This window comes from Cricetulus griseus, chromosome 6 (assembly GCF_003668045.3).
Source record: "Cricetulus griseus strain 17A/GY chromosome 6, alternate assembly CriGri-PICRH-1.0, whole genome shotgun sequence".
NCBI classification, from domain to species: domain Eukaryota; kingdom Metazoa; phylum Chordata; class Mammalia; order Rodentia; family Cricetidae; genus Cricetulus; species Cricetulus griseus.
Window position 1 is genome coordinate 14,426,769 of NC_048599.1, and position 27,435 is coordinate 14,454,203.

Genomic DNA, 27,435 nt, shown 5'->3' on the forward strand with positions numbered 1-27,435 from the left:
AGGACACATGTACTTTGCCAACAACCTCCCTCTTCCCCCTAACTAAAGTCCAGGATACAGTTTTCATCACCATTGCGGTTGCGGGGAGGCCCAGGCATGTTGAGCAAAACCAACTTGGCATCCCGGGATTTATTCACGATGACCTCGTTCAGCCGCACGGCCGTGTGCATGCGCCTCACGTTGGACTGGTTCCTGCAGAAAAAGAGGAGGCAAGGGGCGTTAGCTCAAGCCAGGAAGAACTAAGTCTGGTCACCGTCCCAGCCTGAGTTGGGCTGCCCCGCCTGGTGCTTGCCAGCCTGGGGCCTCCCTCAACCCCAGATCTCTCCAAGCTGGGCCATTTAAAGGCCCCAGAGGCCAGGGACACCCCTCGGGGGTTCCATGGAGTAGGGACCCTAGAAACCTAGGAGAGAAGATGGAAAAATAGTGGCGCACTTACAAGTTTTCCCATTCCCTTCAGGAAACAAAGAGAAGCAAAGAGAGAAAGAAAAAGAGAGGGGTCAGGAAAAGGCGGCTGCCGCTGAGCTGAGCCAACTGTCATCTGCCCTGGGTGAGCGTGTCCTCACTCTCACAGCCCCCACCACCTTCTCTTTGTCAACACCTGCGCTTGCGAGTTGGTTCTGACCCTTAACAATCTAGCCCAGCCATGTAAGTCTCTATCTGGGGAAACCAAGGCAAGTCGTGCCCTGGATCATCAAACTGCCAGAGGAGGACCTTCCTGCTTGCTTTTTCTGCCACACTCAACAAGACCCTTCGGCCCACCCCACCCCTAGCCTCAGCCCCCAGGCCCATACGGCTTCATGCTGAAGAAGTCCTTGATGCCCTCGGAGGAGACAGGACTGGGGCCTTTGTTCTTCTCTGCCGCTGACTTGTCCTTGGTCCAGGTAAGATGCACCTTCTCTGGGTCTGTCTCCCCCTCCCCCTCAGGCTCCTCCCCTGGAGATGGCGAGCTGCTGGGGCAGCTGGGGGCATTCTGGTCGTGGATCAGCTGCACCTGGAGGAGGAGTAAGTGTTCAGCAGGTGACTCTTTTGGAAGCTAAAGATTCTGCTCCCACTTGCCAGAGCCACACCACAACAGCCACTCACCTCCTCTTCTGGCTTCTCCTCACCGTCACCAGCTGTCTCTTCAGGAACATTGAGGCGGAGCCGAGTGTTGGCTGGATTCTTCCTCCGAATGGAGCCCCGAGACTCATCTGTGATGCTCTGGATCTAGGGAGTGACACAGGTTGATGCCAGCTCTGCCGGGGGTCACCACCCACGCCCTGCCAAGAGCCATTACTACAGCTGGTGCTCATCCAGGTTACACACATTCCCGAGTGGCACACATTGTGAAAATAGTAGAGTGCCTCCAGACCAAACACCTATTACATTGCTGACCTGGCCTCTCATCTCCAGAGCTCAGACCTTCCTGCCATCAACACCAGCAGGCTAACACCTGGCACAGCAAGGCTGGAGCCTAGCACTATGGTCCCATGTCACTCTGATTGCCCAGCACATGCCATTTCTTATCACTTCCACTGTCAGCCTGGATGACACCCCCATTCTTCAAGAGCCCATCGCTCACTTCCCTGAACACCTATCAGCCTCATTCTGAAAAACAGATTCTCTTCACCTGGGAGGCCCACAATTACAGCTCTTCACCCCTGCCTACAGGACCTCCCCAAACAACCTAACTCCCACTTCTAGGCGCTCCTCTGTCCACAGCCCTGGGTAGCATCCCTCACTTCCCCCGGGGGCTCCCCTCCCTGGCGAGGGTCTTTTATCCATACTCCAGAAAACCAGGGACTGAAACCTAAGAGCTCTCCCCCATGGGGTGCTCAGCAGCACTACTCCTGAAAGCCTTTCACTCATACCCTAGGAGGCTCGCCCCTGACTCCTACCCAGCATCTATGTCTTTAAATATACATCTGTTACCCACTCTGAACCCTTGCCTCCTCCACACTGACAGCCCACACCCCCCTGAGAACTCGCCATCCACACATATTTAGCATCCACTGTTCTCCCTCAGGCCTACAAGTCTCCTACAGAGGAGAAAGTCTGTCTGGATGCCAAAGTTCCTCTGAGGGGGTTCGGAAATGCAGTGGCCAGCTCAGGGGAGCTGGGTGTCAGGAGGGAATGGCAAATAAGGTAACTAAGGTGAAGAGAGTGGTGCTGGTGGCCAGGGACGTCAGACCAGAGCCCCCCACACCTGTAAGACCCCACATTCTGAAGCAGCTTGTTGCTCTTGAGAGCCCGGGGATGGGGGGGAGGCTTACCTCCCGCTCCCGCTCATTCTTGGTTAGGTGCATTTGTTTGAGGATCTGAGAGCGTTGCTCCATCACCAACGTCTTCTCATAGGTGTATGCCGAGATATCACTCTCATGCTGTGGTCAGGGAGGAGCACAAGGGCTTGGAACTCAGGAAGGCCAAGGTGGGAGGCACGGGCCCTCCCTCCCTCCAGCCTGCACCTTCCTATCACACACCCTAGCACCCAGATTGTAGGAAGCAGGGACTACACACACAGGGCCATGGCCTGGGAAAGCAGGCAGCTAGCTCCCTGTGCAGCCAACACAGAACCAAGGATGTAAATGAAGTGATGGGTGAGTTGATTGCTTAGTTACCTGAGTGAAAGAAGAAGAGGAAGAAATTTGTGACAAGAACAAGAGCTGAATGAGCACGTACCTAGGTGAATGGGGTAAGCCGTGAAAGGCTACATGGGTAGGTTAGTGAACACAGCAGGAGCCATGGACACACTGAGGATGTAGAGAGACAGGAGCTGGACAGCATACCCACCAGGAGCAGGCCAGGCAGTGAGTGGCCTGCATGGGTTTGAGTTCTGACTCAGCCACTCACTGTACTGCACAGTCAGTCACTAAACATTTGTGTCTCAATAGTCTAGTTGGGAATGCAACTGTCTAATGAGTATCTCAGTGGAGGCCACCGAAGTTCCTACTTGCCAAGTGTGTGGGACAGCAGTGTGTCGTAGAGTGAGCACTCTTGAGCATGGCAGCTCCTCGGAGAGGCTAGCTGTGTGAACTCTTGGATGAGACGTGAGAGGCTAAGGGGTGGTCACAGGAAGGCAAACTGATGGGGATTGGAGGAGCCCTGACTGCTGCTGAGACCAATAGGAAAGAGCCACAGGTGGGGCTTTGAGAACTTCCGGGGCTTTTGGGGACTCACCATCTCCACCACCTCCACCTCTGCAGTAATGCGTAAATGGTACAGAAACGTAGTCAGGTCTTTCTTCATCTGGATGCTGTTGTCGTCCATCTGGGCCACAGTGAAGATCCGCATCTTACATTTCCTCCAGACCTGCAAGGATCAAAGGCAATCCAGGCGGGTCCAGCCAGAGGCTGTGAGAAGACCCATGGCCAAAGTGCCCACCTCTCACCCTTCCCACAGGCTCCTCACACCAAGACTTCACCTGCAGACTCATCTGCCTGCTCAGGTCTGAGGTGCCTCCACTAAGGTACCATTTCCCTGTATTAAACATCCCCTCTCCTTTGTAGCAGTGTGCTTGTGGGGGGGGGGGCACATCAGTTCCCACACCCCTGATAAGGGAGACGATGATCAGACCCCCGGGAAGGGCAAGCATGGAGGCTGGCCAGAGCCCTGAGCTTCCCCACGGATGTGCCCGCGTGTGCACACGGTCTCCCCACGCCACAGACAGGCATGCACACAGACCTTGTGATGACGCAGCAGGAAGGGCAGCAGCATGAGCATGCCCCCATCATGCACAATCCACCACACATCAATGCTGCCCTCGGAGAAGCGCTCGGGGTTCCCAGGAAACATGGAAACATTCTTGGTGACTAGCAGGGCCAGGTGGCCAGCTGTGGTTTCCCGGACCAGTTCTTGGAAAGGCCAAAAAAGAAAGGACCAGAGGGCAATAGTGACCAATCCTTCTGATACCCAGGGAAGCTACAAGGACTCCTGGCACCCAGAACCCGCCACACTCCATCCAACCTTGACCTTGGAGTCTGGTAATCAGGATGCCAGCATCTACCTGGGCTTCATTGTCTACTGGCTGTTTGGCTGTAAGAAAGCACTTCAATCTCCTGGTCCTGCTAAATTCCCCACCTGTTAAATGGCCAATAATGCCCCTGTGCTTTTCTCTCTTATGCATGTTCATGTGGGCACACTTGTATAGTGTAAGGAGTATAGACATCAGCCTCAGGCATCCCTCCCTGTTCCTCAAGAGCCATCTAGCTTGGTGGGGGTTTTCATTTGTCTTTGCTGCTGTCTGTCTGTATGTCTGTCTGTATGTCTGCTTGCTTGAGACAGGACTCTACCTAACCTGACTGGTCCAGAGCTCATAGAGTAGGCTAGATTGGCAGGCAGCTGAATCTCAGGGAGTCTCCTGTCTCTGCCTCCCCAACACCAGAGACCTCTGGGTTCCAGTATCAAACTCTGGTCTTCACGATTTCATGGTCAGCACTTTACCAACTGAGCCCCTCCCCAGCCTACGCCTCTACTGATTATTAAGAAGCCATGGAGGGCTGGGGAGATGGTCCAGTGGTCAAGAGCACTGGCTGCTCTCCCAAAGGCCCCAGGTTCAATTCCCAGCATCCCAGCTCACACCTGTCTGTAACTCCAAGATCTGATACCATCACACAGACATATATGCGGGAAAAACATCAACGCACATCAAATAAAAATAAAATAAATTACAAAAAAAGAACCCATCAGAAGCCAGGCAGTTGTAGTGCATGCCTTTAGTCCCAGCACTTGGGAGGGTGAGACAGGCAGATAAATCTCTGTGAATTTGAGGCCAGCCTGGTCTGCAGAGGAAGTTCCAGGGAGACCCTCTCTTGAAAAATGGAGGGGAAAAAACCTACTGTAAGTGGCCTCTGCTGCTTCAAACATGAATTCCCAGGCTTGCTGTGTGGCCCAGGTAAATTCCTCACTGCCTCTATGTCTCAGTCCCACACCAACATGCAGGTGACAGTGCCCAGTGCTCAGGGACATGAGAGCATTAGAGAAAGTCTCAACTTGCCTGGCACAGACCAGAGCTGAGACACAGACCCTGAACACAGTGACTCTGAAGCTGCAGCTGTCACGCTGCCCTGCCTTGCCTTGTCCGTCTTCCTCCCGGGACCTGACATAGAAGCCGGCGTGGCATCACCTGCCTGTGCTCAGGAAACCCTCAGAAGCAAAGCAGCCCGTCCAGCCCTTCACCCCGATCCCACAGCGACAGTACCGATGAAGTTCCTCCATGTCTGGTGATCCTCCTTCTGCCTCCAGTTGCGAGGCCAGCCCACCAGCACAGTGTTGTGTTGCAGCCCACCAAGGCCCCCAGACTGGATCAGGTGGGACACACCATCACGAAGGTTAGAGGAGATCACCACTTGGCAGAAGCCCTTCACCTTCTCAGCCTCCATCAGGCGCCGTATAGACTGTGGGGCGGATGTTTGTAGTAAGGGCCAGCCTCAGACACCCTGAGCTGGGGCGGGGGCTGGGGCGGGGGCTGGGGCTGGGGCTCACAGCCTCCCTCCCATCTCTTCATCCCTTCCCCCATCTCTCTGTTCCTTTCTGCATCCATCCCGTCTTCCTGAACCTCAGCTATGATCTTATCTGCCTCTAGGACCCACACTGGCACCCATCACCTATAGTCCCTGTTCCTGATCGTCAGGGATGACCCACCCCTCCTCCCCACCCCTGCTGTTACTCTACCTTGTCCTTTGCTCAACACACTCTCCACCTCCATCCCAGGTGCCTCCCTGGTCTCAAATGCCATCCTCCCCAGAGACCACCCTCCATCTACACCACAGTTAAGCCAGGCTGTTCCGAATGACCACACAATGCAGTGATTTGTTTTAACAAAAACCATAGGCATTGTCAGTGCACATTTAATCTGCACTGATAGGATTCTCACTACTCCCGTTTTATCAGTGAGGAAATCGAGGCTCAGAGAAATTAAGACTCGCTTAAGGACAAGCTGCTAATGTGAGTGACGATTCAAGAGCCAGGAGACTCATTTCAACCACTCTGCCCTCAACCACTGACCTGATGTCTAACAAATAGTGGCTAATTCCCATCTCTGCCACCTCCTGGCTGTCGCCTCACACAAGTCACCTAACCTCTACTCTTATCGTCCTGTGGGAATCGGGACAATTACACAACTTGATTCGTGAAAGGGCTCAGGACACTGCCCTGTATCATAGGCCTAATGTGTCGCATTGCTCTGCCCTTATTAACCCAGCGCAGCACTCAACAGCGCCGAACAGGTTTGCAGCCTTCCATCTGTGGCCTGTGACCTGTGGTCTTGCTCTGCCCTATACCTAGCTTAGTGTCTGGTACCCAGCATGCTCTGGGCCAGTCCACATTGAGTTGTCCTGACCAGTTGGGGCCTCCAGCCCTGAATCTTGATAGACTGTTGTGAACGGCTCAGTGAGGCAGAAACAGCAACTGTCACAAGCCATTAGGGGTGCCCCTCCCCATCTCACCTTGCCTCCCTTGGGCCCCCTTTTCTCTCTCTACTCCCAGCTACAACCCTGAGGGAAGACAGGCCTGCGTCTTAGGTAGAGCCCACTTCCTCCTCTGCCCACTTGGGTTCTAGAAACTTCTCGTAACGTACAGTTCCTGCCCACTCAGCTGCCCCATTTACAATGGCTCTGTGTGTTACTTTGCGGATCTGACAAAAGCAGGTGACCCAGAGCCAGGGGCATGTGCAAATCCTGGCTAGACTTCCATCCAGCCTTGTGACTTCAGAAAGCTGCCAGCTCTCTCTGGGCCTTAGCTTCCTCCTAGATCTTTCCATTTGTTTTTGTTTTGTTTAATTTTTTTTGATTGGTTGGTTGGTTTTTGTTTTGCTTGAATTTTAAAATGCCTTGAAAGATTTTCCCCTCTAGCAAGAAGAACAGTCTCTGACTTGAGGTAACCTGTTCTCTAAGCCTCAGTTTCCCTATCCATGAAATGGGCCCTTCTGGCTCTATCAGCCTTTGGTTCTGTAGGCTGAGTTGTGTGTGCACACACACAGGTGTAGAGGTCAGAGGTCAATATCAGCTGCCCCCTTTAACCAGCTGCTCATTAAACATGCAGCTCACAGATTGGCTAACCTTGCTGTTCAATGATCTCCAGGGTCCCCTTCCCCCCCACCACCACCCTCAGTGTTCCAGATGTGCATCCCCAGTGCCTGGCTTTTGCATGGGTCCTGTGTTTTTTGCAGCAAGCTTCATCCACTGAGCCAGCTTCTGTGGGTGGAATTCCCAGGCACTTGCTTAATCCCCTGACCCTCAGGCTCCTCTTCTAAAGGGAAGACAAACTCCTGAGAGGCCTGAGATCCCAAAGGTGTACTGAACACAAGTACAGCAGGGCAAAGACTGGCTTTAGACCCTGGCTTCCCACCCTACCCGGCTTCTGCTCACCTCCTCTGCCCGCTGAGCCTGAGGGTGGTTGTCCAGAAAGGTGCCCTCGAGGACAGAGCCCACGATGGTCAGGCCCTTCCCTGCTTTGAGCTGGGAGGTCAAGGAGAGCAGCTGGGGATGTACTACGTTTTGGTCCTGGTCCACACGCACCAGCACCAGGAGCTGGGGCCTGAAGAGGGTGAAGGGTCACGTGATTCGCCCACCTCCCAACGACCCACCGCCACCACCACACCCACCACACGACAGACATCAGTTTACCCATATGCCCCCACGCCTGGGCCCCATCAGCCATAACCTGCTGGGCCACAGCAACCATTTCCTTGAGCAACCAGCCCTCCAACCATCTCCTTCATCTCTCCATCCATCCATCCATCCATCCATCCACCTACCCACCCATCTCTCCTCCCCCATCCAGCCAGCCAGCCACCCACTCATCCATTTCAGCCTTCAGCCTTCAGCCTTCAGTCATCAGCAGTATCCAGATGAATTTACCTACCAATCGCCCACACATCCACCCACCCGCCATCCATTCACACATCCATCTATTCACCCGGATAGACTCCCGTATGTGCGTATGCTTATCCATCATCCTTCCGGCCATTCACCCATCATTTCTCTATACAGTCAGCATCATGTTCCTCCAGATCTCCACCACCCATAGAGTGCGCAAAGCAAGTACCTGTCCTAGGCTGGACCCTGGGCTGACCACTTGAAAAGTTACAGACATTGTCAAGTCCAGTGATGGCAGCCCCAGGTTATTAACATGTCCATTATTTAGACTTCCATCCTGACCCTTGGTGGAACCAGGGGACACATGTCAAGCAGGGTGTGTACAGTAGCCACTTAGGAAGTACCTGACCTAAGGGCAGAAGGGGAAGATTCCACAAGCCCTATGACCCCTCATCTTCAATAGAAACATTGTCATTAGTCTGGAGACTCCTACGTGACCCTATCACTCTCAAAGCAAGAGAGCTGACTCAACAGTGTTGTCTCTGTCTCTCTGTGCATCTCCACAGATCTGTGAGCTGGCAGTACCCCCAGAGCTAGGGAGCAAGTTGGCCTTACAACATGAGTTTGAGGATTTTTTTTCACATGTAACGGAATGATCAAATAGACAAACACATGGTGAATACATTTGGAGAACAAATGTCTGGGACTCAGTTTATCATAGTGTTATAGGAGGGGTCAGGCGAGACAGGATTGGAGAAAGGTACCACACAGCCACAATCAGAGGGATAAATTGGGTCCCTGATCCCTTGCCATCCCTACCCTGAACCCTCCCCAGGTGCCCTCACCACTCACCTCCAGTTCTTGGTGTGCGGAGGTCCTTCCTCCAGACGCAAGAGAGCATAGCGAGCAGCACTGAGAGACAGGCCCCGGATCCCATCGCCCCACTCCTTCTCTGCCCTGGGGACCAGGAAGGGGATCACATGAGTCCAGGAAACCAGGGTGGCAGGGGAAAACATCCCACATATCTGGTTGTTCCAGGGCACAGCCATCTCTCCCATGTTGCTTGTGCCTCCTGAATTAGGCTGTCATCCATCTCTTTGAAATCACTCCTAAATCTAGATGCTCTCTTGCATGTTTCTCAAGGCATCATCAGCCTCATCTCCAAACCTACCCAATATCTCCCCTTCCCTTAACTCCAGCCTTGGACCATCATGCAGTCAGCCCTCATCCTGTCTACCCTCCTGGCACTTACCCCCGGTACTCGATGTACTTATAGATGAGCCCGGCGATGAGCATGGCTACCAGTGCGTAATACCAGGAGCAAATGAACATGAGGGCCAGGCAGAGGCTCATGCCCAGGAAGGAGAGAGTCCTGGAAAATGAAGAGAACCCAGTCCCTGAACCCTTTACAGGGCTGATGGTGATACCCAGACTTAGGCAGCAAGAGTAGGGTGGCAGGCAAGGCCTGGACAAGACATGGGCAACTAGATTTAAATGCCACACTGTTGTCACCCTGAGCACCATGCAGACATGGGGCTTTCTAAATAAACAAGTAGCTATAGACAGGACACTGCTCCAGGCCCCACCTGACTCCAGAGTCACTACCCCATCTAGTCTCTGTCCCTTAAGCCCTGCCAGACAGCTTCAAGTAGATGGGTTCATATGGTTTCGGAGACAGCAGTCCGTAAATACTGGAAGCAGAACTTTCCAGAAAAAGGCCAAGAGGAGCCCTAAGACCAAAAGCAGGTGGCTTCCATGAAAGTACATTATCCTGCTGGGTGATGACGTACACCTTTAATCCTAGCACTCTGGAGACAGAGGCAGGTGGATCTCTATGAGTTCGAGGCCAGCCTGATCTCCAGAGCTAGTTCCAGGACAGCCAGAGCTACACAAAGAAACCCTGTCTTAAAAAAGAAAAGGAAATCTATTATAGTCTTATGGGTGGCCACGGGCCAGTCACCTGCTGTGAACTCAACTGTCCCTTTGTGGGACTAGCATGGTCCTGCCTGTCACAGAAGAAAAGCCACAGAGTCACATGGTAAGAAGAGCTTAGCCCCCTGAGAGGAGAGTCCTCTGCATCACTTGCCAACATGCTCACCAGAAACCCAGGAGGGAGTGTGGCTATTTTGCCCATTTCCCAGCTGAGGAAACTGAGGTCCAAAGAGTCTCCATCATCAGTCCAAGCTCTCACAGGCAGGAAGTGGAGAGTCAGGCTGTGAATTTGAGTCCATCTGACTCTAACCTCCACACTATAGTGTAAGAGGTTGAGCTTTGTAGACAGAGAAGAGATGGTCAGTGAGGCTGTCTCTGACTGCAATCATAAGACCCTCCCTACGACCATCCTTGAGCTATCTGAATGCCAAAGCTGGAGAGGAGACGACCTGCCTGAGGACCTCAGGTCTGATAAGAAATGGCTCTGTGGAAGTGGCGGGGAAATGGGCACCCACCAGTGGTAATATCGAAAGCGTGGCCTCCAGTTGGGCGTCCTCAGCAGCGTCTGCACCGCACACGCCAAGTTCACAAACATGTAGCACATGAGGAAGAACCTGGAATGCAAAATGGTCCAGGTGAGGCAGGGAGAGAGAGAGGCGGATGCAGGGAGAGAGAGAGGCGGATGCAGGGAGAAGATGCTCAGAAAGAGAAACCAAGACTCGCAGAGAGAAGAGGACGTAGAGGAAGAGAAGTAAGGAGAAGAGAGGCTCGTCAAGGGTCAAGTCACATTGAAAAGCCAAACCTCACAGCACACCCTGATGTGTGTGAGGGAAAAGTCTGTATGACAGAGATGGGCTTCTGCAGCCACTGGGGAACTTTCTGGACGTATTAAGATGATGGTGGAGAGCCCTAGGAAGAAAGGTTCATGGGGCCAATGGGTGGGTCCCAGGCCTAGTACGCACATGGAAAGGATGGGGGCGACCTCGTCCAGGGAGGCGATGAGGATGCCAATCTCACAGATGCAGGCAGTCAGCAGCAGGGCCCAGGTTGGCTCTCCATTGGCTTTGCCATGGCCAAAGACCTGGGAACAGAGCAGCCATCACAGGGGACTGAAGCCTTCAGTCTTGGGGACCAGGGGAATCGAGGCAGGGCTCATAACCAGTGAGGGGGTAAGGAGAGGTGACTGTATTCTGCTTCTTCTAGGAAACCCAAGGAAACAGCCAGCTCTCTGTTCTTTCCTACCCTACTGCTATCCTCCTGCAATAATCCTGAAATGACCCTCAAAGGGAAAGAGGCTCTTGAGAAACGGGAGAGATGTGTCTGTTTGCTCTGTAATTTGTTTTTGTTTTGTGTTTCTTTTTTCTTGGTTTTTTTTTTTTTTTTTGGTTTTTTGAGACAGGATTTCTCTGTATTGTTTTGGAGGCTGTCCTGGAACTCACTCTGTAGACCAGGCTAGCCTCGAACTCACAGAGATCCTCCTGCCTCTGCCTCCCGAGTGCTGGGATTAAAGGTGTGCACCACCAATGCCCGGCCAATTTGTTTCTTAAGAACCACAGAAAAATACAGCCTTTTCTAAGCCTGTTGCTGGCTCTCAAAGTCCCCAACTGCCCCCCAAGGCTGGAGAAGAGCCATCCATTTTCCTTTAAGAGCAGACAGTGTTCAGAGATGGCACAGAACTCAGGCCAAATCCTGAATATGGGCCTTTGGGGCAGTACCTAGGAGAGAGCTCAAGGATAGTAGTGGCCCCGGTTCATTGTATCATAATGTACTTTGTGGGGTGGCTCTTCCACACTGACCTGTAAGAAGGGCACTATGCCATCCCTGGAGATGGCCTGGAGCAGGCGTGGGGCCCCTGTGAGGCTCTGTAGTCCAGCCCCACAGGTAGAGAAGAAAGAGCCGATGACAATGACCCAAGGAGAAGGCCAGGCCAAGGTGCCCACCACCAGGTTGCCATTCACAGCTTCCCCAAACCTGGAAAGAGACAGTAAGAGGCAGAGACACTGGGTGAGCAATGCCCCCGGGACCCCAGAGTGGCTTGACCCAGACCAGTGCCATGCCCAGCAGGACGCTGACTACAGGGCCAGGCTTCACAGTGGTCAAAAGCAGATATAAGACCAAGTGTGGTTGGTATCTCCTGTCTATGTGACCTTGAGGACATCACTGACCCTCCTCTGCTGAGAATCTCCATGTGCCTACCTCACACAAATGGTGTGAGAATAGGAGACAGAATGTGAGAACTGCCCAGAACAGGGTAGGAATATGATTTTAATACACAATCAATTGTTAACATGGTGATCCTAAGAAAATCAATTGGCATCTCCATGTGAAAAATGGGGCCTCTGGCTTCACTGTGTGCTGCTGGTGTCAGAACAAAAGGGAAAGGGTCTGCAAGGTGGCGTATCTGGGAAGGACGCTTGCCACATCCCATGACCCATGTGGGAGGAGAGAACTGACCCCACAAGTTCCCTTCTGGCATCCACATGAGCACTAACAGCACAGACATGCACACATGTGTACACACAAACATTCATACAATGAATTAGTGTTTAAACAATAGAAAAAATCAGGCTGGGCATGGTGACATACACTTTTAAGCCCAGCACTCCGGAGACAGAGGCAGGCAGATCTGAGTTCAAGACCAGCCTGGTCTAAAGAGTAAATTCCAGGACAGCCAGGGCCACACAGAGAAACCCTGTCTCAAAAAAATAAATAAATAAAAAGAAAGAATTTTATATCAATGCTATTAATGTGGTGGCATGTGCCCCCAGTCCCAGCCATGCGTAAGACTGAGGCAGGAGAACTTCTTGAGTCCAGGAATTCCAGAGCAGCCTAAGCAGTGTAGCAAAGACCCTCCCCTTCAAAAGAGGGGATGGGGTGAACTAGATGGCTCAGCTGTTAAGAGCACTGGTTACCCTTCCAGAGGACCTGGGTTCAGTTCCCAGCTCCCGTATGACAGTTCACAACTGCCTGCAACTCCAGTCCCCGAGGATCCAGCACTCAACTTCTGGCCTCCATGGACACCAGGCATGCATGTGGTATACAGACATACATTCAGGTAAACACTCGTGCACATTAAATAAAAACAATTTTTTTTCGAGGCAGGGTTTCTCTGTGGCTCTGGAGGCTGTCCTGGAACTCACTATGTAGACCAGGCTGGTCTTGAACTCACAGAGATCCGCCTGCCTCTGCCTCCCGAGTGCTGGAATTAAAAGATGTGCGCTGCTACAAGAGCCAGTTCTAGGACAGCCTCCAAAGTCACAGAGAAACCCTGTCTCAAAAAAAAAAAAGTGTGTGCCACCACTGCCCAGCAAAAACAAATATTTTTAAAAGGTGAAAGAAAGAAAAGGAAAGGGGAGGAGAAGGGAGGCAGAGGAGGAGGAGAGAAAGATGGGAGATGCTGCCTTCCTAAGGGGCGTTGCTGAGATGCTTCAAACACCAGGGACTGCTGGACCCTTGGGCAGCCTCGTGAGAGGTCTATGATTAAATGAGATGCATGGAGATCAAGCTACTCAAAAACTAACAGCCATAGAAGCAATTTTTTCACACCTGAGTTTGATCCCTAAAATCTACAGAGGAAGGAGAGAACCAACTCTTGGAAGTTATCTTCTGACCTCCATCCATGTGCCATGACACACACGCACCTGCACGCGTGCGCGCACGCGCGCGCGCGCACACACACACACACACACACTCAGATAATAATAAACATTTTTTGAGGCAGGGTCTCTTTGCACAACCCTGGATGTCCTGGAACTCACTCTGTACACCAGGCTGGCCTCGAACTCACAGAGATCTGCCTGCCTCTGCCTCCCAAGTGCTGGGATTAAAGGTGTGTGCCACCACAACTGGCAATAAATAAAAATTTAAAGACAGTGGGAAGGATGACTAAGGCAAACATCACTCAGAATCTGTGTGGGGTGGACCCCTGCCCCCAAAATGCCAGATTCTGTGGTGCACAGACCTTCTGGAAGTGATTCAGTACCCACCAGCAGGCACACAGTTTCCGGAAGATTCAGAATCATGTCTAGTGACTTACAACCCCAAACACACTGAAGTGCTGTGGACTTCACTGCCATGCTGTATTGTTTAGGGAACATAACCATGAAAAGTCTACACTGGCTGTGCTTCCAGGGGACCCAGGTTCAGTTCCCAGCACCCACATGGCAGCTCACAACTGTCTGTAACTCCAGTTCCAGGGGACCCGACACCCTTATGCAGGCAAAACACCTATGCACATAAGTAATAATAGTCTTTTTAAGTCTACAAAAACTGAGTTTTAGTCAAATGCTTTTGATCTGTGGTTGCTGCAGGACAAATTACAATGTACAAAAACCCTTCCTCAGAGGGTGTCTGCTGAAGCCCTCCTTCCTCAGAGGGTGTCTGTGAAGCCCTCCTTCCTCAGAGGGTGTCTGTGAAGCCCTCCTTCCTCAGAGGGTGTCTGCTGAAGCCCTCCTTCCTCAGAGGGTGTCTGCTGAAGCCCTTCAAATGCCAGGTGAAGAGCTGAGGAGAAGGGATTGCTGGGTCCTGGCATTCTCGTGGGAGGTCTATGATTAAAGGGGATAAATGGAGGCCAAACTACCCCAAAACTAGCAGTAAAGTATTCATTAATGAATTTGTTAATGTGTTAATGTATTCATTAATGTGTTCACTTGACTGGGTCACACTGAACCCCGTGTGTGCTCTCTGTAGCCCTGTTTAAAAAAAAAATCTGTGTGACTCTTTCTTTGCTTCCCTCCCTCAGAACGTTTAAGGCAGTGAACAATACATGGAAGTGTTAGGTGAATGAATCCATGAATGAATGAATGAACAGATCTTAAATAAATATATCAACATCCCAAACCAAAGGAGACATCTTTTGAGCTTCTTAAAGCTTAACTGACAAGATAAACATTCAGTAACAAGAAAATGAGTAGATCACAAGTATTGTGGTCTCTCACTGGTCCCCACCATCCTACCAGGTCTGTTTCTTCCTAAGCCCACCCCTCCCCCAGGATAAGACCCACCCCCTTCCTTCACTTACTTGTCCCGCAGGACGACCCCCTCAATGCAGGCCCCGAATAGAACAACAGAGCTGATGTCTAAGACAGAGAATGAAGGAGAATCTAGCATGGTGATGCCCTACCACCCACCCATCCTGAGCCACCAGAGAAGGTGGCAACCTCCACGCCATCCACAGTACCACCTCCCACACACACCCGGGGAGGACACACCCAGCTATGAGGATACAGACAGCAGAAGTGGTGGCAATGGCCAGAATGGTTCCAGTAGGGATGGACTTCTGGGCGTCCCGCAGGTCTCCAGACCGGTTTGAGCCAGCCATGATTCCTGGAGGTCAAAGAGCAGTTCAGATAGAAGCCAGGACCATGGAGGAAAAGACACATATTGGAGTTAGGAGCCTGGTACCTCGCCTTGCCACACAGGCTCCCATCCTGAGCCACCAGAGAAGGTGGCAACCTCCACGCCATCCACAGTACCACCTCCTGTGGTTGATTGATCCTGACTCCTTCCTCGCTCCCATAGGTCCCGAACAAGGATTAGCTACTGCTTAGGTGAGCCGTTAGTCTTGTCTCCCAGGCACAGGCCTCCCTTTCCAAGCTCTGGCTCACCTGTGACTGACGGGAAGTAGATGCCAACAAGCAGTGTGAAGTAAGAGGTCATGTCACTGAAGACATAGGGGTGGTCCATGTCCACGGGGGTGCCGTCCGTCAGGCCCACTGAGGGCATGCCACGCCTCTCCACGATCACCCCCTTGGTCAGGTAGGAACTCCACAGGTTCTCTGTGGGAATATGAGACAGTCAGGAAGATGACCAGGAGTTGGGGGACAGAGCTTAAACCAGGAGAGGTGGGGAGCAAAGAGTTAAGACCAACCGAATCCCATTCCCACAACTGGCCTTTCACACCCACCATTTCCCAAACTCCTGCTTTGTGCCAGGTGTGCACAGAGATTCCAAAGCTGAAAGAGACCGAGTCTGTGCCCTTACATAGCCCAATCTCATGGGACAGACACAGAAAATTCTCTCCAAGCCTGACTGTCCCCAATTGAACTCATCAGCCCTCAAGCCCTAACTCATCCCTGCATCTCTCCTCTTGGCAGTGGCACCAGCCTCAACCAATTCAAACGCCTTGGCATTGCTCTCAGCTGCTTCTGCTTCAAAGTGTCTCAACTTCTGCCCATCACCACTCGTTAATATTTCTCAAACAAGCCTTTGCACCCCGCTCCAGGGCTCCTCCACCCCACACCAGTGGCAGTTGAGGTAAATGAATCTGCTATGGGGGTTAGCAAACAACACGATAGGGGGTTAGGCACAAACCTGTCATCTATACACTGAATGTTAGCAGCATCCCTCTAGTGTTTCTCATGGTTTATGTGCTTGGGGGTTTTATCTTCATGCAAGTCTGTGAGCCTCATGTGTGCCTGCATCAGATCCCTGGAACTGAGTTACAGATGGTTGTGAGCCACTATATGGGTGCAGGAATCAAACCTAGGTCCTCTGGAAGAGCCGCAAGTTCTCTTCACCTTTCAGCCATCTATCTAGCCCCAATTCCTCTAGTTTTGATGACCAAAAAACTATCTCCAGGGACCAGCAAGATGGCTCAGTGATAATCTGGGTTCAATTCCAGAGACCCTCATGGTGGAAGGAGGGAACAGACTCCAACAAGACGTCCTATGACCTCTATGTGCACATGGCATGCATGTATACACACATATAAACATGCAAAATAAAATTCTGTGTGTGTGTGTGTGTGTGTGTACTCACGTGCACACGCATTCACACACAGACATGGTCAAACACCTCCAGGGCAGAAGAGTAGCTCTAGTTGAGAACCCCTACTCCATTATCACGGAAAACATCACTGTTTCTCAGAAAGAAGTCATCTTTCTCCTGGGCTCACAGCACCTGCACCCCCACTGCCTTCAGCACATAACCCAAACTCCTCAGCAAGGCTTCCAGGGTGTGGTCAAAAGGACAGGCTATGATGCTCATGGCCACACACATTAAGTAGTCTGTTCTTTGATTTGTAATTCCCTCCCTCTCTCTCTCTCTCTCTCTCTCTCTCTCTCTCTCTCTCTCTCTCTCTCTCTCTCTCTCTCTCTCACACACACACACACACACACACACACACACACACACACACACAATATATTATATATATATATATATATATATATATATCAGTCTCTTGCTTGTCCTCCAAAGCTTCCCTTGGCAAGTGCAGGAAGGAAGCCCTGTTCTTGTCACCTGATACATACATATGAATGCTGTGTCTCTTCATGGTTCTCTGCTTAATGAATATACAACTCTGGATCATAATCTATTAACACATCTATCTGTCGCTGAATCTCTAAGACCAAGTACTGAGACTGTGTATGTTGTGGTCCCAGTGCTTTAGCACGGCATTAAGTAGGTAGAGAAATGCTTATTAGACTGGCTTTCCTTCTTAATAACAGTGAAAAGTGCATCCCATTCTTTCACCTCTACCTCTCCATGATACTTAGGACAGAACCTGGTCTACACAAGATGCTTAACTGAAGCTGACTGAATGGAACTGAATCCCAAGGAATGCCCCTAATCCTGACAACTTAACCCGCAACCCCTGAAGCACTCCATAGATGCCAGCACCTTCTCTTCCCCACCTACCTTTAATGAGGCCACTGGCTGCACCAGGAATGCCTTGGATCTCTGTGACATTGTTTCTGGTGAAGTACTCATCACAGGTGGCGTTGAGGAAGCGAGAGGAACAGAAAAGGCCCCAGAGCTGTGTGGTCACTGTCTCATTTCCTTCCCAAGCCAGCTTGGCACAGACATCAAAGCCATGGCGAGACAGCGTGCGGTTCCCCAAGAGACAGATCCTAGGGAGAAAAGCAAGCAAGGGAGGTGGAAGGAACAGGACCTCTCCCTGGTTTCACAGCAGAGCCACTGGGAGTTTTAAAGACACAGATTTTGGGGTTCCACATCCAGAGATTCTGGTTCTGTCTCGAGTGTGCCCATGGGAGTTTCTATAACGTTTCCCAAGCGAGTCTACTGTGCAGACAGATGGAGAACTAGCCTGGAGGCGCTGTTGTGTTCAGCACCGTGGACAGCAGCCTTTGAGCCCTGTCCTCTGCACTGATAGAGGGGACTCTGCTAAAGGAGCAAGAGAACCAAGGGGACCTGAACCCTGGACTCTCTCTTCTGGGTTCTTTCCCATCCTGGAAAAGGTGCTAAAAACTAAGAATGTCCATTCCAGGAGGTTGACCCATCACAAGTTTCCCTACCGCACAGGGTGTATTCCTTTTACAAGCCATTTCTTTTTACGTTTCCAAGTCCCTACCAGCAAGCAGGTGACACACTCAAGGGAACTTCTTCCCACCTCCAAAAATGTCATCCCATCCTGGATAAACTTCCCTAAATAGGAAACATTTACCCTTCCAGGGGATGTTGCTCCCAACCCACACACTTCCAGTTCTGAGAGTGAAGAGAGAGGGGACCTGGTAGAGACTCTTACTATGCAGACCTGAGCTGAGCCGGTGAGGACCACAATACTGTAGACTCAAAAAACAGCACTCACGGGAAGTTGGGTGGGTCGAAGGCAGACTTGATGACCCCTGCATAGATGGCCAGGATGGAGAGGATGACACAACCCAGGAAAACCAGGGCAAACTTGTTGACGTACTTGACACCCACAAAGACAACGGTGGCCATGCAGGTAAGCACACAGGTGCCGTATACCCGCATATTGTTCAACATGGCCGCTGCCTCCCCACTGGCATCTTCTGCCTTGAAGATGGCCATGGCTGGGAAGAGATAAGCCTGCAGAAAAGGAGCAAAGGAAGTCAGACAGGTGACCCAGGAGAGGCCAGCAGAGACTCACCCCACTCCAAGATGGGGAATGGCATCCATCAACAATGTACTGGCTAAAGACGGTGTGAGCTTTCCTGTAATGTGATGCTGGGAAAGCTTCTTCACTGCTGTTACTTATTATAACTATTAACTATATATTACTTTTATTATTTATGATATAAAGGTGGAAAAAAGAGGTGTTTATCCCCAGAGGGTAGGTAAATAAATTCTGATATTTCTATTTAAACTACAAAGCTATTTTAAAAGATGGCATGGGCCTGTAGCATGGCTCAGTGATGGAAAATACATTCAAATGAACACAAGCCCTGGGTTCAATCCCCAGCAGTAAGGGCAGAAAAGGCATGAATTTATACGGACTAAAAAACTATCCATGGTGGGCACGGTGGTAAAGATTTATAACCCCAAACTATGGAATGCTAAGGCAGGAGAATTTGAAACCAGCCTGAGCTACATAGCAAGACTTCATTTCAAGAGTTTTAAAACTATGTGTAGTGCATTGGGTGAATAAGGTCAAGTTTTTAAAAAATAATGGATCTTATGATCTCATATTTATAAATTTATATGTGGAAATATTTACTCATTGTGTTTGTGTTATTGTAGATGTGTTTGTAGGGATATCCAACTATCAATGGTATCAGGCATGTCTGTAATCCAAGCACTCAGGAGGCTGAGGAAGGAGAATCACCAATACTGAGCAAGCCTGGACCATGAGGAGACCCTGGCTTATGAAACCTGAGGCTGGGTGTGGTCCACACCTTTAATCCCAGCAGTTGGGAGGAAGAGGCAGGTATACCTCTGAGTTCGAGGCCAACATGGTCTACAGAGTGAGCTCCAGGACAGCCAGGGCTACACAGAGAAAACTTGTCTCAAAAAAAGGAAAGGAAAGAAAACAACAGTAAAAAAAAAAGACAACAGAAGCTTTTGTTGAATAATTAAAATGTGATGTTTTATATATTCATATTTTCTAAAATGTCTACATTACACTTAAAATGCTTATATTTGCTTAAGTTACTTTTTATTTATAAATAAAGGGAGTTGGGGGTTCCTAAGGAAATATTTCTAAGTGGAGTTGTGTTTTACAAAAACAGAACAAAGTATCATATAGAAGAACAGAAATGTGAGAGATACACACTAAAATGTGATTTTCACTGAGTCATTTTCTTTCTTACTTTGATATTGTTCCAGTGTTGGGCAGTGGGCAGAACTGTTTGATAACGCATCTAGAAATGCTGTGAGTCACAAAGGCTCACAGGGCTCACACCAGTGTGCCCCCCAGGCCCCCCAATTCCTGATTTCTTCTCTCCTGCCCCCAAAGCAGAAGCTCTGGCTCTGTTAATTTTGGTTCCCTAAGACCTTGGGAGACAGTGGACAAGCACAGACCCTGGAAGCCAGGTGGATGAAGGCTCACATGCCTCACCATGTTCCTGAGACTCTCTGACCTGGCCCTCCTCATCTGTAAAATGGCCATCTTCTACAACATGAGAGATTCATTAAAATCTTAGGGCTTGTGAAGGACAGGGGAGTGGGAACGCTTACTCCACTTTCTCTTCTCCTTTCATTTGACAAGATCTCTTGCAACCCTGACAGGCTTCAAACTCACTGTGCCCTGAGGGCAATCTCATATTTATTATCCTCCTGCCTCCACCTCCCAGGTGTAGAGAGTTTATATGGTGCTGAGAAGCAAAGCCACCATTTTCTAAGCATTCTAAGCAACTAAGCTGCACCCCTTTCCTTAAACCAAGGGTCCCTCATATGCACCCACCCAAACAGAAAGAACAGGAGGCCTAAGGCATCTGCCCTGTCCTTCAGACACAGCCCAGACACCTAGTGTCTCCCCATCAATCACTCCTCCTAACGGATCTCTCTACATGGGTCCCTCATGGTTCTCTTTTACAGTCTAAGAACCATCTATCAGGGCTCTGCAACTAACATCCAAAGAGGGCTCTGCACCGTCCCTGGAACGTGGCAGGCTCTCATTATTCCAGCTGTTATTTTAACTCTTACCAACCCACCTCTGCCAGCTTGCCCATAGCTGAGTGACCTTGAACCAGTGAGCTATCTGCCTTTTGGAACTTCTCATTTGTAAAATGCCATCATAATACTTAAACCTCTAAGGATTTGAGATAATGACTGTAAAGCACTTGGAGCTATGCTGAGAACTCAGTGGGTGCCTGATAAACCACAGCTGTTTGTGTTACATAATTATTGTATCTTGTCTCCCTAGCCAGACTGGGGACTCTTTCGAGACAGACCACATCCGACTTCTCTTTGGCCTTAAGCAGTGGCCTGGCCTATAGCAGGTGTTCAGAGAACACTAGTTAAGTGGCTGACAGCCTGGGACCCCACGCCTCCCCCTCTCCCCCTCTCACCAGCAGGATCTCGATGGTGCCCAGGATGTACATAGCCCCAGCAAAGGTAGTGCCCAGGTAGAAGCAGAGGCCCACGGCACCCCCAAACTCTGGGCCCAGAGACCTGGAAATCATGTAGTAGGAGCCACCAGCTGCAGAAAAAAACTAAAATCAGCAAGAGGATCAGAGGGCCCTGGACAGCTCTGTGTTGAGCAGGGCTTAGGGACAGAGGGCAAAAGCAGGTTTCTCTAGACCTAGGGCTGTAGCCCCAGAAAGGAGGCTACAGGAGATCCAGGCAACCACTCCGCATGGAGTTTGCAGCAGTAATTATTACCATGTTGCTAATTACCTCTGTAAGGGGGTCATGGCTCGGAAAATAGGATGGTAGAGAAGAGGGTTTTTGGCTGAGTGGAGGAGAAGGTTATCACTGCCCTATTCAACACCAATATCTGCCTCCTTCCCTAACCCCAATAAGCTCACCCCTGCCTACCTCATACTGTCCTGGGTCTTGGGTCCCGAGGGCCCACAAAGCCTGGCCCCCTGTGTCCCCTATCAACCATCAGGTCCCTGGCCCTCCCCCACTCTGCAAAGGCCCCCCGTCACATACCAGGCACAACACCATTGGTTGCAATCGCGCTCATGGAAATGGCTGTGAGCATTGTCTGTAGGAAAGAGATCATCAGAATGGTGGCGCTGGGGGCTGCAGTGGCCTGGCTGGTGGCCAAGCCAATATACCCAACAGCCAACAGCCAAACCCACAGGCTCTCCTCTCCTGAGCTTCTCTCTGGGTCTGTTCCAACTGCTATTCATGCCAAGCCCTTCTCAAAAAAATACCCTCTTATTTACCACGAAGACGGGAGGAACTACCATGCCAGAGAACTCCGCTCGCCCCAGTTTGGCCCCCAGGTAACTTATGACCAAAGACAATTCACTTCTCAAGCCTCGGCATTTGCATATATAAAATGGGAGGCATAGCTTCAACATCTACATCTTTACAAGCAGAGTGGTCTCAAGGTTATATGTGAAGACACAAGAATGTGAGTTTGGTGTTCAATAGAAATTGTAGTTTTTTTCAATGTAGACAGGAAGAATCTAGTTGCAAAGTTCTCTGTGAGACATAATCTCATTTTTTTTTTGTGAGTAGGGAGGGACCTTCCAAAATGTTAACTCTTATGCAATTATGTTGAATTTTGTTTTCTTCTCTGCATTTATTATTTTCATCAGTGAATCTGCAGTAGTTGTGTAAGTACATGAACATACACACACAGATCCAGGTGAAGCCTCGTTGGCAGTCATCAGAGAGAAGCCTATGGGATTCAGGAAGGACCGGTCAAGCCTAATTTATTCTCAAAAATCATAAGTAGTGACTCCTATAAAAAGCTCAGGTCCCATGCTTGCTTCCCACCACCCACCCCCAGGCTTGGACCAAACCCCAGCTGTCTTCACTGAGCAGAGGAGGGGGTCACTCACACAGGAGCAGCAGATGAAGACCATACAGAAGGATTCCATGATGCCTGCAATGCCCACCACCCAAGTGAGCCGCAGGAAGAGGATGACGCCAAAGATATTCTGCAGGCACGGGAGGTACACACCCATGAAAGTACCCATGCGTGGGGCCTGCCAGAGAGGCCAGCGTCAGTCTCTATGCCCTCTGCTCGTCACCAAGAGCCCACGCCTCCTCCATGCTCCTTCCCTGCCTCTCCCTGCTTGCCTTTCCCTCCCTTCATCACTCTTCCCGTTTCTTACATCCTTCCCCCCCCTCTACCAGCCTCCTCATTCACCTCATCCCCTCCCCTCCCCCATAGCCACCACCTCCCCCTTCTTCTCTATCAAACCATTCCCTCCTCCATCCAGGCCCATTTTCCTCTCCCACACTCCCTCTCCCATCCCTTCTCCCCAAGGCCCCACCTGCACCGGCTTCTTTTTTCCACCCTCATTGTTCTCTGCCTCTTCGTGCTCTCTACTTCCCTGGGGCAGGTTGGTATAGTTGGCCAGCCCACTGAGCAGAGAGGACACCATGGGGCTGGTGTCCATCTCCTCCTAGGGAGGAGAGGGGTCAATGTCAGGGAGCTGGAACTTCAGGACAGCAACTGGAGTGAGCTGCATGTAGGGCTGGGGACAAAGTTCAAGCCACTGAGTTTGGGATGCAATGGGGACAGAGGAAGAGGAAGCAGAGGGACAGGAGAAGGAAGTGGTGAGACAGGAGAGGAGCCATGAGGTAAAGCCAGGAAAGACCAAGGAGGGCTGGGGAGGCCGGGGAAGATGGAGGACCTGAGGGAGGAATGGAGAGGCGTCTACTCTTCCCGAGGGAGGGAGGGAGCACTGATGAGCCAGCGTGACTAACTGTAGCCCAAGCAGCCCACCTCAAACAGGGCCATGTTCTTGCCATCGTACTCTTTTCCCTTCTCTGTGTCGGTGCTGTTGATGAAAGGACTGCTTTCCTTGGGATTGCCATCACCTGAAAAGAGGAGGAGTCAGGTCTGACACCAGCTGCTTGTTCCCTGTCCATCCTGCACATAGCTATGTGGTCACTTTAATGCCCACAGCCTCAGGTCACGTGCTGGAGAAAACTGGGCTTGCGCTGCCTTCTTCCGTGGTTTTAGCAGCATGGATGAAGAACCCAATTTCCTACTGGCTGTTCCGAGTGCCTGATGAACATGTATGTCCTTCTCTGTTCTTGAGATCCGATCCTAGTTCATCTCCCACGACACCTTAAGAATCTCAGAGTTCAAAAAGAAAAAAGGGCCAGGCAGTGGGGTGGCGCATGCCTTTAATCCCAGCACTCAGCAGGTGGATCTCTTTGAGTTCGAGACCAGCCTGGTCTACAAGAGCTAGTTCCAGGACAGCCTCCAAAGCCACAGAGAAACCCTGTCTCGAAAAACCAAAAAATAAGTTTAAAAAAAAAAAAAATCTCAGAGTGCTCCTCTTGGATACAAATGAGCCCACCTTAGTATGTGTGATTTTTTTATAGGGAGGACAGCAGAGAACCCTGCAACCTGAACTCCCAGGGATACCCTTTTGGCATCTTATACTGCCCCCCCCCCCGGCTTCACTCTACCAAGTGCCAAAAGAATGGTCAGAGGAGGAATTCAACAACCTAAAACACTATCCCTGCCCTTAGAGACCCAAACCAAAGCCAGGGGAGAAGAGAGAGTAGGCAGAACTGCCAAAGTCTATGAAAGAGACGAACCATCAGGGATTCGGAGGGCACGCAGGCTGCAGCCCAGCCTGAGAGGTCACAGAAGGCTTCCCAGAGGAAGTGACGCGTCAGCTGAGAACTGAAGGATGAGTAAGGGCTAGACTGGGAGGGTGGCAGGAGGGTGTTCCAGGCAGAGAGAACCCAGAACAGTGTGTTTGATGCCCCAGATGTGGAAGCCAACAACAGAATGGGTTCTTGCTGAACGAAGCATGATCTAGCTCGAGTCTTAGGAGGGGCATATTGGGGCTCAGTGATGAACAGTGGCTTGGGAGGGGATGACTCAAGGTAGTGTGAGCCTTAAAGAAGTGCCAGGCCATCTTGAAGAGTTTGGACTCCATCCAGAGGACAATGGGCAGTCATTGAAGTTCCAGGCCCAAGAGTGTCATGACCTGACTTGAATATTGCAGCAAGCCTTCTGGCTTCAGGTGAGAAATACAGCAACTAGAGCATTTCCATAATCCAGATGACAGCTGACAATGACCTAGGTCAAAGCAATATGGGGCAATGGAAAGACTCACGCATCAAGCATTATGGAAGCATTGCTGTGCCAGCTGTCTGTCGAGGGGGAAGGGATAATGCCTGGGGTTTCTAGCATGGGTCAACGGGTGGTGGGATGATGTTCCAGCTTAATGAACTGGTGTGCAAGAGAGGAATTTGGGGTGGGGAAGAGGCTGAATCTAGCCAAGGGTCATCTGTCGGAGGGTCCAGAAGCTTCCTGGGCACAAGAAGGGAGCAAGGCCCACAAAAGAAGCTGCACACCAGAAGAGGGGTAACTGCCATCTCCTTGGCTTGGCACGTTTCCTATACATTTGTATGGCTGCCCCCAGCCCTTGTGGTGTGCAGCTGCTTTCATGGGCATTGCTCCCTCCAAATGCGCCAACCCAAGGAGAAACTCTGTTGGTGCAGAGTTTCTGTGGTGAGATGTCCATGGACATAATTCAACAGTTTCAGCTACCAACTTCCTTCAGCACCAGGGCTGAAGCCCCAGCAGCAGACATCTTCCTGGACTCTGGGGAGAATCACCATTGTCCATGTTCCAAGTGAAGCTGAGGCCCTGTAGACTCTGAATCTCCTAGCCCTCATCTTCTGGTGTCCTTGTCTATCCAACATCTGCATCCTTCTCCCTGCCTCCTGGAACCCTTCTTCAGTCACCCAGCCAGGGACCCCTTTCAAGAGCATGGTGTATCCCAACCTGTCTGAAAGTTGGAGGCGGGGCAGCACCTGCTCCAAAAGACACCCACCTCCACCTTGCCCACTGAGACAGAAATGCCTGATTTCCTGACCAGACCACCAGCCATTCTCTCCTTTCACCAGGGTAAGTTCCTGGGATTAACAGGCCTACCCTCCCTATGAGAGAGAGCCAGCATGTAATAGATGTTCAGGAAACCATATTAGGAGGAAAATTCTGCAAGGCTTCCCTCTCAGACCCCAGAATCTGAAAAGATGTCTGGGATCAGAAACCAGGAGATATGAGAGTCAGATGGATCCCGTCTCCTATTTTAAATGTTGACCAGATGCCTTCTGCTCTTGCCACAGGATAATCAGGTCTAGAAAAGCTAATGGGGTGTAAGAGAAAATTCTCTAGTGGTTCAGGAAAGGGCTGAGCTTCAGTACCAGCCTTTCCAGCTCTGTCTCCAGCCTGAGCAAGTCATTCTCCCCTTGCAAAGGGATACTAACTTGGTCTAACACATAGGATGCTATGGAATCAACTGAAAAAATATGGCGACAACCCTTGCATTGCTACTATTGCAACTGCCACTTAGCACACCTGGTACACACCCAGCCTGGCCTCCTTATCCCACGTCCTTCCCTTAGCTGCAAGATTTAAGGGTTTCTCTGTAAAGCTGGGTGCCTTTCTTAGATGCACCCTCTGTTAGGTCCCAGACCACCATCAGAAGAGCCCCTCCCCTCTGTCTTTCACACCCCTCTCAAGCCTTCCTTCTTTGCCCCAACGAGTGGCGCTGAATCAGCTGGAAGGGGGACATCCTGGCCTAAGACCCCGTAACTAGGAGGCCAGGCACCGGTCTCCATGGCGACAGCGCGGACAGACCGCGCAGCGCTGAGCCGGCCACGCGCCCGCAGCCGCTTATGTAACGGCAGCGCGCAGCGCAGAGCCAGACTACAGGCCCGATCCCGGCCAGGAAAGGAGTGCAGGGGAGGGGGCAGCTTGGTAGGCTTGTCCTAGGTCCCGCCTTTCCATCCGCTGCCTGGGCCAGACGCCAGGCTCCCGGCCTCATCAGCCAAGAGCTGATTTTGTCCCCTGCCTGGAATGCTGGGCTCACTAGTTAAGGGGGATGGGGAGTGAGCGTCTGGTTCTCAAAGGAGCAGGACGGCAAAGGGAAAACTCGTCCTGATTCCCCAGAGCCAGGAGTCTGGGTGATGAGGGAGCACCTAGAGGCGCAGGAGGCAAGCCAGACCCAGGCTGAGCCCTGCCCTCCCCGCCCCCGCCCCCGCTCCCGCCCCCATCCCCGCCCCCTGGGAGCTCTCAGCCTGAATCGGCTTTCAATTAAGCTGCCGAGGCCAGAGCTCGCCCGGAGGAAACAGGCTCAGGCTAACGAGTCTCCCCCGGGGCCAGAGACTGGACCTAGAGGGAATCCCCAGGGCAGCTTGGGGAGGGAAAAGGGGCGTCAGACCCCAAAGGTAAAGGAGATCTGGATGCCAGGGAAAATATCCTTGGGAATCATTTTTGGCCCAGAGGAGCCATCAAACTCTCCCTGAGGTCAACACCCGGATCCTTCCATACAGTTCCGGGAATCTAGACTCAAGAGTCGGGGGCTCTTGATCCTTCTTTGCTCAGACCCAGGAAGTCTTCAGTGCCGCCTACCACCTTCACCAAGAGTCCAGGAGAGACCTTCCCACTCTGGATGCAAAATACTTGACCCAGGTTCTGACCACTCTAATTCCAAGTGCTGTAGTCTATATATAGAAAGAAAGTCTCCAGATGGGCCTATTACACTGGGTGTCTAGAAATTAACAGTCCTGAGAACTGGAAAGAACTATTAGTTAGAACCCTGCTTCCAGCATGCATGTGCCTCTTTACTAGGCCTTTGGCAACCCCAAAGAAACAGAGAGGTCCAGTGAAGGTCGGTAGGAAAGCAGGTGTTGAGCGATCCACAGAACCCATTCTGGGGAGCAGGGATGTCTCATAGTGCAGGTATCTGAGGAGGATCCTGGGAGGAAGTGACATCCCTTTCCTTTGCTCCTGGAACACTGCTTCAAGATGCCTGGAGCTCCCGCAGACTAGACTTGTACAACCCCCTCCCCCTGCATCCAAGGGAGCAATGCCTGATGAGGTGACCCCTGGGTCACTGGAGAGATG

At 51.2% G+C, this 27,435-nt stretch overlaps 1 protein-coding gene across 5 annotated transcripts in view; it reads right to left on the reverse strand.

Moving 5' to 3' along the window:
• Slc12a5 (solute carrier family 12 member 5) overlaps window positions 1–27,435 on the reverse strand; it is a 39,317-nt gene that overhangs the window by 2,389 nt on the left and 9,493 nt on the right. For 4 of the 5 annotated variants that reach the window (XM_027423422.2, XM_035446268.1, XM_035446266.1 and 1 more), the window contains 23 exons: window positions 23,281–23,375; window positions 22,826–22,957; window positions 22,388–22,534; window positions 21,525–21,579; window positions 20,939–21,069; window positions 18,277–18,518; window positions 17,367–17,578; window positions 15,332–15,502; window positions 14,952–15,050; window positions 14,746–14,803; window positions 11,522–11,696; window positions 10,688–10,806; window positions 10,241–10,339; window positions 9,046–9,165; window positions 8,646–8,750; window positions 7,344–7,512; window positions 5,177–5,372; window positions 3,661–3,830; window positions 3,157–3,288; window positions 2,253–2,360; window positions 1,084–1,206; window positions 792–991; window positions 59–192 (listed from right to left, as the gene is read on the reverse strand). In XM_027423422.2, the coding sequence (XP_027279223.1) occupies window positions 59–192; window positions 792–991; window positions 1,084–1,206; window positions 2,253–2,360; window positions 3,157–3,288; window positions 3,661–3,830; window positions 5,177–5,372; window positions 7,344–7,512; window positions 8,646–8,750; window positions 9,046–9,165; window positions 10,241–10,339; window positions 10,688–10,806; window positions 11,522–11,696; window positions 14,746–14,803; window positions 14,952–15,050; window positions 15,332–15,502; window positions 17,367–17,578; window positions 18,277–18,518; window positions 20,939–21,069; window positions 21,525–21,579; window positions 22,388–22,534; window positions 22,826–22,957; window positions 23,281–23,375 (3,192 nt within the window). Of the gene's footprint in view, window positions 1–58; window positions 193–791; window positions 992–1,083; window positions 1,207–2,252; window positions 2,361–3,156; window positions 3,289–3,660; window positions 3,831–5,176; window positions 5,373–7,343; window positions 7,513–8,645; window positions 8,751–9,045; window positions 9,166–10,240; window positions 10,340–10,687; window positions 10,807–11,521; window positions 11,697–14,745; window positions 14,804–14,951; window positions 15,051–15,331; window positions 15,503–17,366; window positions 17,579–18,276; window positions 18,519–20,938; window positions 21,070–21,524; window positions 21,580–22,387; window positions 22,535–22,825; window positions 22,958–23,188; window positions 23,376–27,435 lie in introns of those variants that run through there. The other variant, XM_035446269.1, reaches the window with a different exon arrangement.